We start from the raw sequence: 20,410 nt of genomic DNA on the forward strand, positions 1-20,410 counted from the left end.
GATCTCCTGTTCTCACAATCTGGCCATTACAATGTCCACAGGTAGAGAGACTAGTTCATCCAGTAACATCATTTTTTTTTTCAGATTGGATATTCTTTTGCTGTTTGTTTGGATGTATATTAAATACAGAATGATGTGTTTCATTGTAGCATATTTATGTCTGCCAATAAACTGGTTTGATCAAAAAAAAATTTAAAAAATTAAAAAAATAAAAATAAAAAAAATAAGAATATTCAATTTAGCAGGGAAAACACATTTTTATAAGGAAACATTAATAGAATCAGTGCAATCAAGTTCATCATATCATTAAATAGTTTCTAATGTTGGTATATTGGCAGGATTTTTTTCCCCCTTTATATCCCCTAAAGTCATGGCAGTCTTCCAGATGTTTCTTTCACCCATGTTCATTCTTAGCTGTGAGTCATTTCTTCCCAGGCTAAGTAACTTTTATGGTATCTTTCATGATGTCAGAAGTTCTCCACCAATCTCTAATTAACAGCCAGTCAGTTTTATGAAGGTATTTCTCTGACTCAATCCACTGTGAAATATCCATTTTAACATCCAAAGTAAGATTTCTGTGTAGCAGTTTTGCAGTAACTTTAATACTTATATATCTTGTGGTAAGTCATTATGGATCAAAATTATTCAGCAGAACATGAAATAATGGCAGAAAGTGAGATCACGGCCTACAAATATGAATAGGTTTGTGAGGCCCCTTAATTTCAGGAATATGCAGTCTGCTAAGCCTGCTTTCATTAGTGCTGACCATACCAAGTGGCTGAGAAGTTATTTTAATAAAAATACATTAGCCACAATTCAGTACTCTATCAAATTTTTAAATTTGTGATTTTCATAAAAAATGTTTAACCCCCTTGCTGGGTATATAGCTCAGTATAAGCAAGCCTTATGATACACAAGGTCCTGGGTTCAATCCCCAGCACCACCAAAAAAAAAAAAAAAAAAGTTTAACCCCAATGGAAAAATTGAGCAGTTCACTGGCCAGAAATCAAATCCAGGTCTCACTCAGGGCAGGAAAGAATTCTACCACTGAACCACCAATGGTAGTACTGTAACAAATTTATAAATACAAACATATTATAATAGATTAGTGCCCAAGAACTTATGTCTATGATGCAGCTTGCTCCACATTTGATATAATCAAGTTTCTAGCTAATAATGGGTTTCAAAATCACAAACCTCTCCAAAATTAATACATAAAAAAGACTGAGTCACTTGGCTAGAGGTTAGGGACTTCACATATTCATTATGTGCCCAAAGACCTAGATTTGCTGAGTGTCCAGAATACAGACAAACCAGGCATGCTAGGCCAACGGAGGCAGAATTATTCAGGACCATGTCAGACAACTGCAGAAACAAGACATCTGGGAATATTGCTGAAGAAACATCAAATCAATACCCAATCTTTTCACTTTCATATCCTGTCAGTTGAAATCTAATCATTTGTCTGTTCTCATTCGAAAAGAGATAGGTGGGTCATGACTTTACAATTTTAATTTTTTTAAATTAAATTTATTTTTTTATGTATTGCGATGCTGGAGATTGCACCTAGGTCCTTGCACATGCTAGGCAAGCTACACAAGCATTCTACCACTGAGTTACAACCTCGACCCACAATTATTTTATTTTATAATATTGCAACAAATAATTCTACACATAGATACCTGAGCATTTGTGAAATAGATTCCTAGAGGTAGAGTTGCTAATTGGACACTGCCAGATTATCTTCCCAAATCATTATATGAATTTACAGCTCCACTAATACCATTTGATAGTGTCCTTTTTCCCAACACAATCCTGACTGCCTATTATCTATTTATTTATTGGAACTGGTTATTTAACCCAGGGGCATTTTATCACTGAACTATATCCCAGTCCCCCTCTTTTTTTTTTTTTTTTTTTTTTTTGAGACAGGGTCTCATTAAGTTGCTTAGGCTCTCGATAAGTTGCTGGAGCTGGCCTTGAACTTGCAATCCTCCTACCTCAGCCTCCCAAAGGATTACAGGTATGTGACATTGTGCGCAGCTGTTTATTTATTTTGCAGTAGTGGGGATTAAACCTGGGACCTTGCTCATGATAGGCAAGTGCTGTACCAATAAGCCACATCCTCAGTCAACTATTATCTTTTAAAAATGTTTTTGTGCTGGCCACAGTGGTGGATACCTATAATTCCAGTGACTGAGAAGGCTGAGATAGGAGGATTACATGTTCAAGACCAGTTTAGGCAACTAAGTGAGACCTGGTGTCTCAAAAAATAAAAAAGGCTTAGGATGCAGCTCAGTGGTACAATGCTCCTGGGTTCAATCCTTAATACTGCAAAAAAATAAAAAATAAATACAATAAAATGATTTCCCATATACCCTTAGGGGAAAATACTAGGAAAACATCAATACTGTTATTTAACATTATTCTGGAAAATCTAGCCAATGAATTAGACAAGAAAATTAAATATAAAGTATGAATATTGAAAAGGATTAAACAATCATTGCAGATGATATTGTATACCTTTAAAATGCAAAAATAAGAAAACTGTTAAAGTAAGTTTCATTAGCCTTTGACATAGTATTAGATTTGGTATTCTATGTTATACAACTAGAAAACTGGATAAAATACATGAAAAAAGTTTTTGGACAATGAAAATGGAGTGTGACTGTGATCCCCAAGAGAAAGAAATCAAGTGAGGTAAATCCTACCATCAACTTTGGCTTCCTGAATTGGGTTACAAAGAAGGGAAATCAAACTGGACTCAACAGACAGAGATTATTATTCAGGAAGATGAGGCCCATAAGTTGTAGGGCAGAGTACCAGAAAGGAGACAATAATGTAGGCAAAGAGATCAATAAATCTGTACAGAAGTCCCCCAGAGTCTGGGTTGAACACGATCCTATGGACAGGCAGGGCGAAACCTTAAGAGTCCAAGTGTATTAGTCAGCTTTCCACTGCTGTGACAAAATAGCCTGAGATAAACAATTTAAAAGGAGGAAAGATTTATTTTGGCTCATAGCTTAAGAGGTTTCAAAAGTCTGTGGTCACTTGGCCTTGTGGCTTTAAGCCTGTAGTAAGGCAGGAAACACATGGTAGAGCAAAGCTGCTCATATCAAGGTGACTAGAAAGCAGACACAGAGAGAGGGACAGAGAGAGAGAGAGAGAGAGAGAGAGAGAGAGAGAGAGAGAGAGAGAAAGAGAGAGAGAGGGAGAAAGGGGTGGGAGTTCCCAAATCCCCTTCAAGGGTATACCCCAATGACCTACCTTCTTTCCACCCCTCCAACAGCACCACAAGCTCTGCCGTTATAGCAAAAAATTCTGCCATTAAGGACATGTAATAAATGATCGTGGCATTGTTCCAGATTTGGCCTGTAGGCTGTGAGTTGCCAACCCTACTACATATCAAGCTATATAACGTGATGTGTGACAAGTGATATGCATATTATAATGAAGGAAAGTGCACACTGTAACCCCTTGAGCAAGCACTAAAAGTACAACGGATTAAGCTAATAAGCTAATTGTGGAGACCAAATCCTAAGAAATGCTCAATGTTCTTTTATTGAGGTAGGATAAGGAAAGAGAGGGGGAAAGGAAGAAAAAAAATAGTGGCGTAAGTACAAGAAGTAAGACAGTACCTTTATTCCACTATACTGATAATTACTTTAAATGCAAATAGTCTAAACTCCATTTAAATAGGTTATTAGAGGTGGGGCATAGCTTGGTGGTAGAGTACATACTTAGCATGTGTGAGTTCCTAGATTCAGTCTCCAGCATGCACGTGCACACACACATATAAGGTAGATGAAAAAGGAAGACTCAAATATTAAAAAGTATACTATGAACACACTGGAATGGCTGATAATATTAATATTAGATAAAGCAGGTTTAAGACAAGAAATATTACCAAAGCTAAAAAGATATAATTATAAAAGGATTAATTCAACAAGAAGATATATCAACTGTACTTATGTATCAAATAACAAAGCTTTGAAATATATAAAAAAAATAGTAGACGTGAAAGAGGAAACAGTGAATTTCACAATTATAGTTATGTATTTCAACACTCCTCTTTAAGTAATTAATAGAAAGAGAAGTTGGAAAAACAATGTCATAAAACATCTGAGCAATACTATCAACCAACTTGACTAAATTGACATTTAGAATATATACAACAGCAAATTATACATTATTAAAAAGTGAACAGCAATCATTCACTAAGATAAATCATAGGTTAGGCCATAAAACAAGTTTTAAATAAAAAAGTTAGGATGAAGTCTGGTAGTAGAGAGCCTCTGGGGTTCAATCCTCAGTACCAAGAAAAAAAAAAAAAAAAATTAATGAGTTAAGTTTCAACCAAAGAAGCTAGGAAAAAAGGAGATCAAATTAAACTCAATGGAAGTATGTAGTGGGAATGAAATAATGAAGACAAGATGAGAAATTAGCAAAATGGAAATTGACCAAATGCTACAGAAAAATCATTGAAACCAAAAACTGACTTTATATGCCATTATCAATAAATCAATAAAACTGATCAACTTCTAGCAAGATCAATCAAGAAAAAAAAGAAATAAGACATAAATTACCAATATCAGGGATGAAAGAGGGAAGCATCATGATAGATCCTACATTAAAAAATAAAAACAGTGGGCGGGGGATATAGCTCAGTTGGTAGAGTGCTTGCCTTGCAAGCACAAGGCCCTGGGTTCAATCCCCAGCACTGCAAAAAAAAAATAAAATAAAATAAAAAAATAAAAACAAGCCAGGCACAGTGACGCACGCCTGTAATCTTGTGGCTCAGGAGGCTGAGGCAGGAGGATTGTAAGTTCAAAGCCAGACTCAGCAATTTAGTGAGGCCCTAAGCAATTTAGTGAGATCCTGTCTAAAAATAAAAAGGGTTGGGCTGGGGTTGTGGCTCAGGGGTAGTGTGCTTGCCTAGCATGTGTGAGGCCCTGGGTTCGATCCTCAGCACCACATAAAAAAAATAAAAATAAATAAAGGTATTGTGTCCACCTACAACTAAAAAATTAAAAGGGCTGGGATATAGCTCAGTGGTAAAGCACACTGAGTTAAATTCTTAGTATCAAAAATAAAATAATAAAACAAAATATTATGACCAAAAGTCAATAAACTTAACAAATAAATGAAATGGAAAAATTACTTAAGCAATATAATGATCAAAATAAACACTAGAAAAAATAGAAAATCTGAACTGCCATGTAAAGTAAGGAAATCAATGATAAAATATTAAAGAAATGGAAACAATTTATTTTTGCAGCACTGGGGACTGAACCCAGGCATGCTCTACCACTAAATTGCTGAGGTTGGCCTCCAACTTGCAATCCCACCTCAGCCTCCTGAACTAGCTGGGATTACAGGTGTGCATCACTGTATCATGCTGAAAATGTTAAGTTTTAAAACTTTCAACAAAGATACTCTAGGCCCAAATGGCTTCAGTGTTGACTTTTTTTGTGGGGGAGGGGTCAGGGAAGCACTGGGGGTGGAACCCAGGGGCACCATACCACCAAGCTACATCCCCAGTCCTTTTTATTTTTTATTTTGCGACAATCTCTCACTAAATTGCTGAGGTTGGCCTAGAACTTGTCATCCTTCTGCCTCAACCTCCTGAGTCCCAGGTGTGTGTCACTGTGCCCACTTCAGTGTTGAACTCTGTCAAACCCTAAAAGAAGAGATAATACTAGTCCCCACTGTGATGAGAGGTGACAGGTGGGACCTTCAGGAGGTAGAGCCTAGTGGGAAGTCTTTAGGTCTCACTTGGGGTTGCTGCCCTGGAAAGAGATTAAGGTAGTTCTGTGGCACCCTGGATGCAAATGCAAGAATGAGTTGTTATAAACAATCTCCTTTCTGCTCTCTGGTTTACTGTTTCACCATGTGATCTCTCCCTCTTGCACGTGCTCCCACCATGGTACCATCTGCCAAGATGCGATGCAGTCAAGGAGCCCTCAATAGAACTGGTGCTACACTGTCTGAACTTTCTAGCCTCCAAAACCATGATTTAAATAAACTTCTTTTCCTTATAAAGTTTCCAGCCTCAGGTACTTTGTTATAGTAACAAATATAGTATAGAAAGTGGACTAATACAACTAAAAATAAAATTAAAAAAAAAATTTTTTTAGTTGTAGATGAACACAATACCTTTATTTTATTTATTGATTTTTACATGGTGCTGAGGATGAACTAGGTGCCTCACACATGCTAGGCAAGCACTTTGCCATTGAGCCACAACCTCAGCCCCTACAAAATTTAACTTGAAATAAATCATAGAACTGAATGTAAAAGTTAAATTTCTAGAAGAAAACAGGAGAAAAATCTCCTGTTTGCCTTAGGGTAGGCAAAGTTTTTGTTTGTTTTTTTGGTAATGGGGATTGAACACAGGAGTACTTTACCATTGAGCTACATCCCCCTAGGGTTTCATGCATCTGAGGCAAATACTACCACAGAGATACCTCTAGCCCCTATAAAATATATTTCTTAATGAGGGTTTTGGTAAAAGAAAAAAAAAAAAAACTTTTTTTGAGAAATCATGTTTAAGCTGTTCAACAACAGAACTGTCCCCTTTGCAAAATGGTGATTTTTATGTCACTACTATATCAGAGGTAGAATGTCACTGATTTAGGGTGAATGCACTTGGCAGGAGATAGACTGTGTGATCTGTGCAGACTCTTCCAACTTCAACACTTTTATTTTATTGTAGTTAAATGTAATACCATGGACTGGGACTGTAGCTCAGTGGGAAAGTGCTTGCCTAGCATGCGTGAGGCCCTGGGTTCGATCCTCAGCACCACATAAAAATAGAATAAAGGCATGCTACAACATGTCCATCTACAACAACAACAACAACAAAAAAGTAATACCACATATATTCATGCTTCTTACAATGAGGTCCTAAAATAATCAATTTATGTTGTAAGATGCCAGCACGAGTTGCTAGGTTTTGTTTCGCGTGTTTGTTTTGCATTCTTGGTACTGGGAATTGAACCCAGTGACACTTAACCACTGAGCTACATGCCCAGCTCCTTTTATATTATATTATATTTTATTTTATTTTATTTTGCGGTGCTGGGGATTTGAACCCAAGGCCTTGGGCTTGCGAGGCAAGCACTCTACCAACTGAGCTATATCCCCAGGCCTATATTTTATTTTAAGACAGGGTCTCACTAAATTGCTAAGGCTGGCCTCAAACTTGTGATTCTCCTGCTTTAGCCTCCCAAGGTTTATAAGCATGGGCTACTGAATCTGACAGTTGTTGCTTTTTTTTTTTTTCTTAACGGAATAAAATTTTTAAAATTTTGTTTTGTTTTTTAATTTTTAGTTGTAGATGAACACAATGCCTTTATTTATTCATTTATTTTTATGTGGTGCTGAGGATCAAACCTAGTGCCTCACACATGCTAGGCAAGCGCTCTACCACTGAGCCACAACCCAACCCAGTTGTTGGGTTTTTTTTTTAAAGACATCCTCAAAATGATAGAAACTTTTGGTGCCATGATGTGTATTAATTGTTTCAGATATATTTTGCTGTTGAGTATATGTACTTATAATATTCAGTATTTTCTAGATGAGGACAGATAAATGAAATCATTCTCCTAAAGAGATACAGGTCAAAGGCCTGGTTGGGGGAGAATTTGTCAGACGTATCTGGAAAAGAGCAGATAGGGAATTTTATCCCGCTTCTGAGTAATTCTGTCAAAAACAAGCAATTTGCCTCAATTACCCAAGACATTTATGTTACATCACCAGTCAGCTAATACAGCCCCAGATGTAAAGTGGCCAGAGTATTACGGTTGCATCATAGTTCACCAAAACCTTTTTTTTCCAGTATTGGGGATTAAACTCAGGGCCTCCTCCTTGTTAGCCAATTGCTCTACACCCCTAACCCCTAAAAATTCAAATGTATCAATCATACTAGAAAAGCAGGGAAGAACTTGGTACTGGAATAGAATAAGGATAGTAAAATACCATTTATCTAGAATTCCCAGGGATGAGTCCTTCTTGTGGCACTATTTTCTAGGGAATAGGAACTATGCAAAGTAATTAAGGCCCTTGTGGCTCTGGGCTACAGAAGCTGTAGGAGTCTGTGCTGTCACTTCATACCGTTCACACTCTGCAGTCTTCAGGGCAGTGCAAGCGTGTAGTCCGCTCACTGTGCCCATGGCTTCAAATTAGCAAATGCAAAACTGAGATAAAATGACCTTTCTGGCATGGATTTTGCACAGTATCAAACAAAGTACTGGTATCAGCTGAGCACAGTGGTGTACACCTATAATTCCAGCTACTCAGAAGGCTGAGGTGGGTGCATTGCAAGTTCAAGGCCAGTCTGTGCAACTTAGTGAGACCCTGTCACAAAACTAAAAAAAAAGGATGGGGGATGTATCTCAGTGGTTAGCGTTATTATTATTTTTTTTTTTTTGCGGTACTGGGGATCGAACTCAGGGCCTTGTGCTTGTGAGGCAAGCACTCTACCAGCTGAGTTATCTTCCCAGCCCTGATGGTTAGTGTTATTGCCTATCATATACAAGGTTCTAGGTTCAACCCCTAGCACCAATAAAATAAAATAAAACAAAATGTACCTTGTAAGGATTTTTTTCTTTTGCATGCTGGGCAAGTTCTCTACCAATGAGCTACATCCCAGCCCTGTAAAGATGTTAAAGAACATTGTAGTCAGTGGGGAATGAAATAAACAAATTATATTGTTATATTGTGTGCATATGCAAATTTCTAGCAATGAATAACACTATTATATGTAATCATAATGCACCAATAAAAACACACACACGAAAAAATATAGTAAGTATACCTGCTTTAAAAGTGTATCCTGTTAGGGGGCTGGGGTTGTGGCTCAGTGGTAGAGTGCTTTCCTAGCATGTGTGAGGCACTGGGTTCAATCCTCATACCACATAAAAATAAATAAATAAAATAAAGGTATTGTGTCCATCTACAATTAAAAATATATTTTAAAACAAAAGTGTATCCTGTTGGATATGAAACCTAAATGCAGTAGATAACTCTCTACTCAAAGGCATGTCTCAAAACACAAATTATTTACATCATGGAACACCAAATAACAGTTTATACCTAAGAATACTTCAGTACTTAAAAACAGCCCAGAATTCTAGGATACTGAATTCTAGAATACTAGAATTCTGGAACACTAAAACCTGGTACTGCAATTACATGCAATTCCAAATACTATCTGTATACTAAAAATTCCATATTATTCATGTCCATCATAGCCATTAACAGACACCCAGGTGCCTACTGGAGCCAGCCCCACTTGGATACATTCAATTAGTAACACCCACAACTTGAGAGGCTCTGGGCATCCTGACATGACTGAGACACTCTCTCATTAAAAAAAGAAAAACAAAGTTAAAACAAGTTGGTGTAATGTTATGGACAATTCGGCAGAAGTGTTTGGGGGCACAAAGAAGGGAAGGGGCAGGGAAGATGTGGGTTGAATTGTAACCCCCCAAATGATATGCAGAAGTCCCAACCCCTGATGCCCGGGAACATGAACTCATGTGTGAGTAAAGCCTCTGCAAATATAATCAAGTTCAGATGCAACTCAATTAAGAAGGGCCACTAAAGTCAATGACTAGTGTCCTGGAGACATGAAGGCATAGAGAAGACACACGGAGGGAGATGGTCAAGTAAGACAGAAGCAGAGCCTGGAGTGACGCAGCTAGGAAGGCAAGGAGTGTCAAGGACAGCTGGCAGTCACAGAAGCAGGCAGAGGGAAGGAAGGATTCTTCCCAGAGCTTTCAGAGGGAGCACAGCCTGCTGAGCCCTTGATTTCACACTTCTGGCCTCCAGAACTAAAAGAAAATAAACTTATATTGTTTTAAACCATCCAGTTTGTGATAATTTGTTACAGCAGCACTAGGAAACTAGTACAGAAAGTTTCGTAGGTGAGGTGAGGCTGGAGTTGATGCTGGAAAGGCAAGCAGGCTTTCGCCAAGAGAAAGGAAGAGCGTTCCAGGCAGAGGAAATCATTTAAGCAGAGGTGAACAGATATTGAACAGATAGGTGTGTTCAGAAAATGAAGTATGCTGTTCAGTGTGGCCAGAGCACCAGAGGCAAGAGATGGAGAAAGTGGAGGTGGTACAGTTTGCCTTGTTACAGAATTTGGACTTAACCCTGTACACACTGGGGGGCCACTAAAGGGTTTTATGCAGAGGAAAGAGGCAACTTGGCATTGATCAGACTGCAGAAGAGTAAGAACACAGCAGTAGAACCAGGCAGGAGGCAGCTGCAATGCAGGCAAAAAAGGTGGGGTAGGAACTGAGGTAGATGGAGGTAGGGATGGAAAGGCGTCAAGGAGGCAGAATGAGCAGGACTTGGAAGCAACAGAAATAACAGTGGACAAACACAAGGGATATGAGATCAAACAGAATGGATTTAAACCCTGCTCTGCTGCAGTCTACACTACCATCTCCTCACCAGCAAACAAGAGCTGCAAGACTGCAGCACCTGAGGGGACCAGAAAGACTCAAGAAGACATTGTAACTGCAAACAGTCACCTGGCATATGGTAGCTGCCTGTGAGCTGCTGCCATTATTATCATCGATCACCAATAAGAGGCAGAAGATACTTCAAACTCAATGTGTTTCCAACTTAGTATTGCTGAACTTGTTATTGCTGCATTTTTCTGATCCCTGGAATTATTTCTTCAACTTTTTTTTTTGGTGTGGGGGGCGGGATTGGGAATTGAACTTAGGGGTACTTCACCACTGAGCTACATCTGGCTCTTTATTTTGAGACAGGGTCTCGCCAAGTTGCTGGGATTCTCAGCTAAATTGCCCAGGCTGACCTCGAACTTGTAATCTCCAGCCTCGAATTTCCCAAGTGCTGGTATTAGAGGTGTGTACCACCATGCCCAGCAGCTCGAAAGATTTTAATAAGTGATGATCAGAGTTTGATGAGATGGCATTATCCTGGGCTGGGGAATAGCTCAGTTGGTGGAGTGCTTGTTTTGCATGCACAAGGCCCTGGGTTCAATTCCTGGCACCACAAAAAAAAAAAAAAAAAAAAAAAAAAAAAAAGAGATGGCATTATCCTACATTGCTAATAAGGAAGGGTATAGTTGTTATAAAACTAGAATTGTTTTGGTATTCCCACTTAAAGAGCTAAAAAAATATTTACATCCTTGGCCCAATACTTCTAATTCTGGGGATTCGTTTTAAGAAAATAGAAAGGTAGTCAAAGCAAGTTCACTATAATGTTACTGATAATCTCAAAAGTTAGGGAAATTTTGAATACTTATTGAGCACATACTGTAAGACACCAATCTAAGTACTTCAAGTAATGCCCACAATTCTCCTCACAACTACGAAGTACAGATTAACAATATCCCCATTTTACAGATGAAGAAGCAAAAGTTCAGAGAGTAAACTTCTCTGAGGACATCTAACCAACAGCTAGTAAAGAAAAGATCTGAACCCAGGCAGTTTGACTCTAGAATCTCACCTTTCTTTCTTTTTTTTTTTGGCAGTACTAGGGATTGAACCCAGGGCACTTTACCTTTCAGCTACAAACTCAGTTCTTTTTATTTTTTATTTTGAGCTAAGTTGCTGAGGCTGGCCTTGAACTTGTGATCCTCCTGCCTCTGCCTCCTGAGTCACTAGGATTACCGGTGTGTGCCACTGTAATGGACCAGAACCTCACTTTGAACTACTCTAAAAAAACAAGTAAGATAGACAAAAATGTTACATAAATGATGATGCATTTGATGGAAAATTATTCAGCCTTTTAAAAATTATGTTTTTGGAGAGCATTTAGCAAGAAAAATATTAACAATATAATGTTTAATGAAAAGGAAGCACACAAAAACTATTGATATCAGTCTTATTTTGTTAAAGATACACATGCACACAAATTACTGCAAGATTTATAACAAAATGTTAGTAGTGAATAACTGCTGAGTGGTAGAATTTTAGGAATTTACATTTTTCTTTCTTTTTCTGTATTTTTCAAGTGATCATCTGTTCTTTTTTGGGGGATACAAGGGATTAAAACCAGGGATGTTTAAACACTAAGCCACATCATCAGCCCTTTTTATATTTTATTTTGAGACAGGGTCTCACTTAGTTGCTGAGGCTGACCTTGAAGTTGCAATTCTCCTGCCTCAGCTTCCCAAGTCACTGGGATTACAGGCATGTGCCACCATGCCCAGCTCATTTGTCCTTTTAAAAAGGATTTAGTTAAAATATATATACAATGTGATATTTTAAAAGTAGAAATTTGAAATGGAGAAGAGATGGTTTCTGTACCATTTACATTTAGTACTATTTGCCCTGAAATACAAGGAAACACCCCAAGCCAAACCAAAAAAACAAAAACAAACAAACAAACAAAAAAACACCTGGGAAACACAAATGATTGATATATCTCCCTTCATTTCCCTAAGAGAAATAAACATTCCTCTGGCACTAACTTCTAGGGGTAATTTATCATGCAAATTCTCATGCAAGGTAAATGACATCACAGAGAATATTAGACGAGTAACACTTCCAAAACGGTCTCCCTTCAATCCACCCTCCCGCAGGCTGTCTGTTCAGACTCTGCTGTTGGGAATTCTTCAGTAGCTCCTTCCTGCCCCCTAGTGAAGCTCACATTTGTGTAACTGGATTCAATACCCTTGGGAACCTGGCTCTATCAATTTCTGCCTGCTCGTCTCCTACCACCTCCCTTACCTCCCTTACCTCCCACTCTTAAGCTATGGGAGAGGTCCTGGGCATACTATGGCCTTCATGCTGCTAAGTTTTGGTACCTATTATTCCTTGTCCCACAACACAACCACCTTCTCCATCTAAGAGGACCTTGAATTCAATTATTACTTCCTCTTTGATTCCTTGTGCCTAATTCATGTACTTCATGGCAATTTGCTGGATTATATTTCATTGCTCCATTTTTATATAGGTTTCCTTATTACTGTGATACCTGCATGAGTAGAGATTGTGCTATTCTGTGTAGCGTACGTCCTGTCTTAGTTTTAATGTTTGGCACATGAGAGGTATTCAATATCTTCACAAGTGTCCTTATCCAACAAATGAAAAAGTTCTTTATATGATTTTTTCCTATATGTTGGCCCTAAAGTCAAGGGCATTTTATAATCAATTCAATCACAAACTATATTGGTAAGATATATGTACATTGTTCTTTGCAATTTCATTTTGACACAGGGCTCAAGCTAATGAGCTACCTATCATTCTTTTTTGTCTCCATTCTACCCAAACATAACTCTAATGTGACATCTATAATACTAATTTTTGTATTTGTCTTCCACTATAAGCCTTTAATTCATTTTTTTTTTTTTTAATCTTTAGATTTTTGAGACAGGGTCTCACTGTGTTGCCCAGGCAGGTTTTAAAATCTTGGGCTCAAACAATTCTCTTGCTTCCACCTCCCAAGTCACTGAGACTACAGGCATGTGCCACTGCACCTGGCCTTATAAGCATTTTATTTATTTATTTTTTAAAAATTTTTTAGAGGTTGATAGACCTTTATTTTATTCATTTATTTTTATGTGGTGCTGAAGATCCAACTCAGGGCCTCATGCACACCAGGCAAGTGCTCTACCACTTAGCCGTGACTCCAGCCAAAGCATTTTATTTAAAAAATTTCTTTATTAATTTAGTTTTTTGGAACCAGGGATTGAACCTAGGGGCACTTAACCACCAAGTCATGTCTTCAACCCTTTTTATTTTTTATATAGAGACAGGGTCTCGCTCAACTACTTAGGGCCTCATTAATTGCTGAGGCTGTCTTTGAACTTTGATCCTTTGCCTCAGCCTCCTGAGTCTCTGGAATTACAGATGTGTGCCACTGTGGTCAGCCCTTATAAGCATTTTAAAGGCAAATACAGTCATCTATCTATCTATCTATTTATTTTTGCAGTACTAGGGATTGAACCCAGGGACACACTACCACTGAGTTACATGCCTAGCCCTTTTTTAGTTTTTTAAAAATTATATATATATATATATATATACATAAAAATTTTTATATATATTTTTAGTTGTTGATGGACCATTTTATTCATTTATTTATATGTGGTGCTGAAAATCAAACTCAGGGCCTCACACATGCTAGGCAAGTGCTCTACCACTGAGCCACAACCCCAGCACCCTTTTTTAGTTTTTATTTTGAGATAGGGTCTCCCTACATTGCCCAGGGTTGGTCTGGAACTTCTGACCCTCCTTCCTTAGTCTTGAGTTGGGATTACAGGAGTGCGCCACTGCGACCAGATCATCTTATTTTTTTAAATCTTTAGGATATAGATTCTGGTCTACAATCTATTCTGAATAAAAGCTTATTGGTGATAAAATATGTCTATCTCAGCCCAAAATCTAGCATCCAAATAGAAGCATTCCCAGTAAAGTCAGCAATAAGACAAGGATGCCCACTGTCACCACCATGTAACACAGTAGCCAATGGAATTAGGTTAGAGAAAAAAACTGGAAAAAGGATCATTGGAAAGTGATGGTAAAATTATTGCTATTTACAGATAACAATGATGTACACCTGGACAATATAAAAGAATAAACTGCAAAATTATCCCAAAAAGAAGAGTATTCCCAAAGTGGAGGAAGTTATATAATTAGTATTAGAAATCAATAACTTTCATATATACAAAATCCCTACTAGATTAGAGATATAATGGGATAAAGAACTCCCATTTATAGTAGCATCAACAATATAAAACGAAGTCTGGGGATGTGGCCCAGAGGTTAAGCACCCCTGGGTTCAATCCCCAGTATCAAAAAAAAAAAAAAAGAAAGAAAGAAAGTGTATACAAACACACACACACACAAAATGAGAAGAGCAGGCATGTAGTTTAGGGAAGAACACGTGTGAAGCATACATAAGGCCTGCTTGATCCCCAGCAACCCCCCCAAAATGTGTGTATAAATAATAATGTAAATATATGTATCTGTACATGTATACACACACCTAGGAATAAATTTATAAAATAAAAAAGAAGTATTTGGGTCTTGAGGTTATTTGCCTTCATGAAGGGATTAATGCTGGGACTGGGTAATTCTCTTAGGAGTGAGTGAGTTCTTGCTCTCATTTTTTAGAATGAGTTTGGCTTCCTCAGCTCTCTCTTGCTTTCTCTCTCTCCATGTGACCCTTCTAGTCGCCTGTTATGTTATGACATAGAATAGGACCCTCCCTACATGCCCTTTGACTTTCCAGCCTCCAGAACTGTGAGCCAAAATTAACTTCTATTGTTAATAAATCACCCAGTCTCAGGTGTTCTGTTACAGCAACATAAAACAGACTAAAACACATTAGAACAATTTTTAGTCTTCTGGGGGACAAAATTATGCTGCATTTACACAGCCAACCTTATAACAGGATAAATTCCATAAGGCTCACAGACTTAAATATGAAAAAAACCCACAAAAGTTCTATAAGAAAATATGGAAGACCTCATAAACTCAGAGTAGAAAAGCCCTTTATAAACCTGACTCAAAATACAGAAGGCATAAAGGAAAGATTGATAACATTTGATTACAAAAAGATGAAACTTACACAGGGCAAAAACTGCCACAAGCAAAGGCAAAAGGGAAACGCCAGAATGCCAAAATGTGTCAGACAAAAGAGTAATCTATATAATACATACCAAGCTTTCAAGAAATTGCTAAGAAAAAGAACAATAACCTTAAAGAAAATAGGACAAAGGACGGTTTGAGAAAAAAATACAAATATACCTTAATCATATTAAAGGATGTTCAACCTCCCTCATAAAAAATATAAACACAAATGAAAACCACACTGATGGGTCATTTTCCCCTCTATTCATTAAACATCTGAAAATTTGATGGGAACAGGGCTCAGTGGTAGAGCACTCGCCCAGCATGCGTGCAGCCTTGGGTTTGATCCCCAGCAGTGCAAACACACAAACTCCAAAATTTGATAACATTGACAAAGCTGTGGGAAGACACTCAGTTATCGCTCTCCATCTCTGGCACTCTCAGTCACTGCTGGTGGAACATAAAGTGGTACAAGCCCAGGGAGGGCCATTTGGCAATAGCTCTCAAAATTACAAATGCACATCATCTCTGACCCAGCAATTTCACTTCTGGGGATCTGTCTCTACAAGTCTACTAGCACATGATCAAAATGACATACAGATATGGTTATTCACTGCAGCACTGTTTGTAATACCAAAACATCCATCAAGCTGGGCGTGGTGGCACAGGCCTGTAATCCCAGTGACTCATGGCTAAGGAGGATCACAAATTTGAGGCCAGCCTCAGCAACTCAGCGAGCCCCCATCACAAAACAAAAAAAATGAAAAGCACTAGAGAGGTAGCTCAGTGGTAGAGCATCCCTGGTGCTTTCAACCTCTCATATTGTGAAAAAAAATAAGTGTCCATCAAAGGAGTATAGTTAAAATAATTATGCTACACCCATATGATGGAATATTAATAATTCTAAGTAAACATAAAAAACACTACTGATATAGAAAGATGGCTATGATACATAATCTTTAAAAAGGCAAAGTAAAAAACAATAAGTGTGTGTGTCTATGTGTGTGTAAAACAAGGTAAAAAAAAAAAAGTAACTGGAAACTCTCCAAGGATTAACAGTAGCTGACTACTGCAGTCTGGAAGACAGGAGACAAGAATGGGACTGACACTTTATGCATCATACTTTTAAATATTTTTTTAAGTTCTGAATCATGAATATATTCAGAAATAAAGTCTTTTAAATCTGTCGAATAAATCAGGAAAGTATTAACCATCAGTCTCATACTTAACTAGATCTAGGCTACAATGCAAGATTAAAACATGCTGCCGGCCACAGTGGTGCACACCTGTAATCCCAGCAACTCGGCAGGAGGACCGCAGGTACCAGGCCTGCCTCGGCAACTTAGCCAGGCCCCAACTTAAAATAAAAGTAAGTAAATAAAAAAAGGTCTGGGGATGTAGCTCAGTGGTAAAGTGCTGCTGGGTTCCATCCACAGTACCCAAAAGAAAAAAGAAGAAAATGATTTTAATACCCTGTGAGCTCCCAGAGTGATGGAAGTCTTGTCTTTACTTAAATCAAGATCCGTGCACTACATGAAGGTGACAAGTTGACCTTCGGCTGTGAAAAGTAAAGAAGTTGTATTCCCATTGGGAGAGAGAGAGGAACGGGGTGGGGTCCCAGCAAGGGTGGGGAGAACTACTTCCAGCTGAATGGTTCCTTCATTTTCTATTGTGATTGTCAGTCTGTTAATGGCCTGAACTCAGTGATGATGGCAGGCATGGGAAGGAAGAACAGTCGGAATGACCCAGTGGTGAATACATCCAGGGGCTTTGATGGCTGATTGGCTGTGGAAGGCTAGGGAGAGATAAAAGACAACAGTATCTTTTAAAGCTTAGGTGTTCAATGGTAGCACAACAAATTGGAAAGTCCAGAAGAAGAACTGGCTTAAGGAAGAGCAATGCCTGGTTTTAAGTGCATTTGAGGCAAATGGAAAATCAGGTTGAGATGGCTGGAAGGCCACTGGCAATGCTGACCTGAAATTCAGAAGGACAGTCAGACTTGAAGACAGAGGTGCAGGAGACATCTACAGATAGTGATGGGGCTATTAGCAGGGATGAAGGGGCTCAGTGGAAACAAGGTCTGAGATGAGAACCTGCAGGATCGCCCACCGTCACGGAGCAGGGGTGGGCAGAAGCCAGCATCACAGAGAATTATAGGGAGACATAGAAGAACTTTGTGACAAGTCAGCCAGGAGTGGGAGATTTAAGAAAGACACAGTGGAAGGGTGTTCATGGTCTCATTTAATCCTCACATATAGCAACCACTCAGGCAGATGGTATTACTAGCCCCATTTTACAGAACAGGACATTAACCTAGACAGTGACTCCAAAGTTGCATGACATAACTTTGGGAGATCAGAATTCTGACTCTATTTTTAACACTAAATGAACTGTATGTCTGTAGTACAAGTTACTGCCTTTCTAGGTTCATTCCCTTCCTGGCAAATTGAAAGGACTGGTGTAGATCATCTTCAGCTCATTGTAATAGGAGTCTTTGATTAAGGCAGAATGGAAGGAGTTCATACACAAGAGAGGCCATGAATTAAAAATCTAGCCCATGTTCAGAAAAATATGCTACATTTCTTTCTTTCTTTTTCTTTTTTTGGTACTGGGGATTGAACACAAGTGTGCTTAACTCCTAAATCATATCCCTGATCCTTTTTATTTTTTAATTTTGAGATGGGGTCTTGCTCATTTGCTGAAAGGTCTTGCTAAATTGCTGAAGTTAGTTTTGAACTCCCAATCCTCCTACCTCAGCTCCCAAGCTATTAGGATTATGAGTATACACCACTGTGCCCAACTTTACGCTACATTTCTTTTAAGAGATCAGTCAAGGTCCTGGGGAATGTAGCCCAGTGGTAGAGCACTTACCCAGCATGCCTAAACTCTGGGTTCAATTCCCACTACCTGCCCCTGCCCCGCCACAAAGAAAGGAGGTTTGTCAAACTGGGTTCAGAGGCTGAAGCAAGAGGACTGCAAATTCAAGGCCAACCTGGAAACCTTAGCAAGACACTGTCTCAGCAAAAAAAAGTCCAGGGAACAAGGAAGTTGGGAGTGAAGCCTAACAGGTATCATTAGACCCTGCATTCAAACCCCAGATCCATAAGAAGAGAGATAAGACATCAGTCAAGATAAATTACCCTTAGAACAATTTTTAACAATAAGTGAGTTTGAAGAACTGGCCAAAAAGATCAGAATGATGAATATTCTAAGTTTTTCTTCCTTTTTTGAGTCAAAGTCTTACTTTGTTGCCCAGTCTGTCTCAAACTTGTGGGCTGAAGTGATCTTCCTGCCTCTATCCCGAGTAGCTGAGACTACAGGCATACACCACCATCCCCAGCTAGGATGCTGATTGATGTCTGATCAAGTGTGTTTTAAAGCAATAAATTCATTCTCTGATATATAAAAATCTACGGTTGTAAAATTTACTTTGTGTGTGTGTGTGTGTGTGTATATATCTTTAAGTGAGGTATAAAAACAAGAATTATAAATTTTCATTTGTGGGTTGAAATTGTTGCTCAGTTGTAGAGCATGTTCTTAGCATACTCAAGACCCTGGGTTTGGGGCTGGGGATATAGCTCAGTTGGTAGAGTGCTTGCCTTGCAAGCATGAGGCCCTGTGTTCAATCCCCAGTACCACCAAAAAAAAGACCCTGGGTTCAATAGCACCAAAAATTTACATATGTATATATATATCTTTTTATATAGCTATCTATATATATACCCCCATACCTGGAAATTTATGAATGCTGCTCTTGAACCCTGTTAAATCAGTTGAATGGAGTAAAAAAGTGAAGATTCCAAGTCAAACACAGTCTGTGTATGGAGAACTGTCCTGTGGAGAGAGAAAATAGTTATTTAAAATGTACTTTTGTAATAAGAGAAACATCTACTAAAATACATAATACATATTTATTTAAATAAATTATATGGAAGCATCTATAGGGTATCATTTTTCAACATGTAAAAATAGATAATCTGGCATAGATTATTATTGAAAAAAATCATTTGGCCATCAATTTTGTTTATTGAGATTAAACATATATATTATATATTTATGTGTATATTTAATCTCAATATTGAAGTCTGCAAGACGAGAGATAATAAATTATGACAAATTGAAAGCAAACACACTTTTTAACTTTGACAATAAAATAAACTTCTTAAGATGACAGACTTTTCCAAGGCGGGCCAGCAGACACTACCAAGACAGCAACATAAGTCCTCTTGCCCTTCTCCTTCAAGTGACATCAGCATGATTTGCAAGAGAACCGAACACAATAGCTTTAAAGAGTCAACTTGAAAAATTCAACATATCTTAAAAGCTGTATAATTCTGAGGGAAGAAAGGAAAAAAAGTTCTATTGTATATATGGTTCAGAAAGTCCACAAGTCACTCAGATCTTCCATAACTCTTTCAATTTGCCAGACTGTACCAAAGTGTACCATGTTTTGCAACCCCAGATATAATAATTAATGTCATTTTAGAGAGCAGTTTCAGCCAGGAAGGAGTTGTGGTGTATACCTGTGATCCCAGTGACTTAGGAGGCTGAGGCAGGAGGATCATAAGTTTGAGGCCAGCCTGGGCAATTAAGCAAGGCTCTGTCTCAAAATAAAATAAAAAGGGTTAGGGGTATAGCTGAGTAGTAGAGCTCCCCTGGGTTCTATCCAAAGCTTTCCATTATAAAGAAAAAAATTCTATTTTTTGTGTGGACTCTTTTGTGTGGACCATTATTAATGCAGAGTGCTTTATTTCTATAAGCACTGGAAAATGAATTTGATGTCTGTTAAGCCAATTAATTAAGCTAAGAATTCTCACTAAAATAAGGTTGACGAATTCATGGAATCACTT

General features: G+C 38.2%; 1 protein-coding gene across 4 annotated transcripts in view; it reads right to left on the minus strand.

Moving 5' to 3' along the window:
* Zbtb8a (zinc finger and BTB domain containing 8A) overlaps window positions 1–20,410 on the minus strand; it is a 47,159-nt gene that overhangs the window by 16,391 nt on the left and 10,358 nt on the right. For 3 of the 4 annotated variants that reach the window (XM_047539598.1, XM_047539590.1, XM_047539618.1), the window contains 2 exons: window positions 19,292–19,394; window positions 8,592–8,655 (listed from right to left, as the gene is read on the minus strand). In XM_047539598.1, the coding sequence (XP_047395554.1) occupies window positions 8,592–8,617 (26 nt within the window). In that variant the 5' untranslated portion in view covers window positions 8,618–8,655; window positions 19,292–19,394. The remainder of the gene's footprint in view (window positions 1–8,591; window positions 8,656–19,291; window positions 19,395–20,410) is intronic. The other variant, XM_047539609.1, reaches the window with a different exon arrangement.

Source organism: Sciurus carolinensis, chromosome 1 (genome assembly GCF_902686445.1).
Source record: "Sciurus carolinensis chromosome 1, mSciCar1.2, whole genome shotgun sequence".
Taxonomy (NCBI): domain Eukaryota; kingdom Metazoa; phylum Chordata; class Mammalia; order Rodentia; family Sciuridae; genus Sciurus; species Sciurus carolinensis.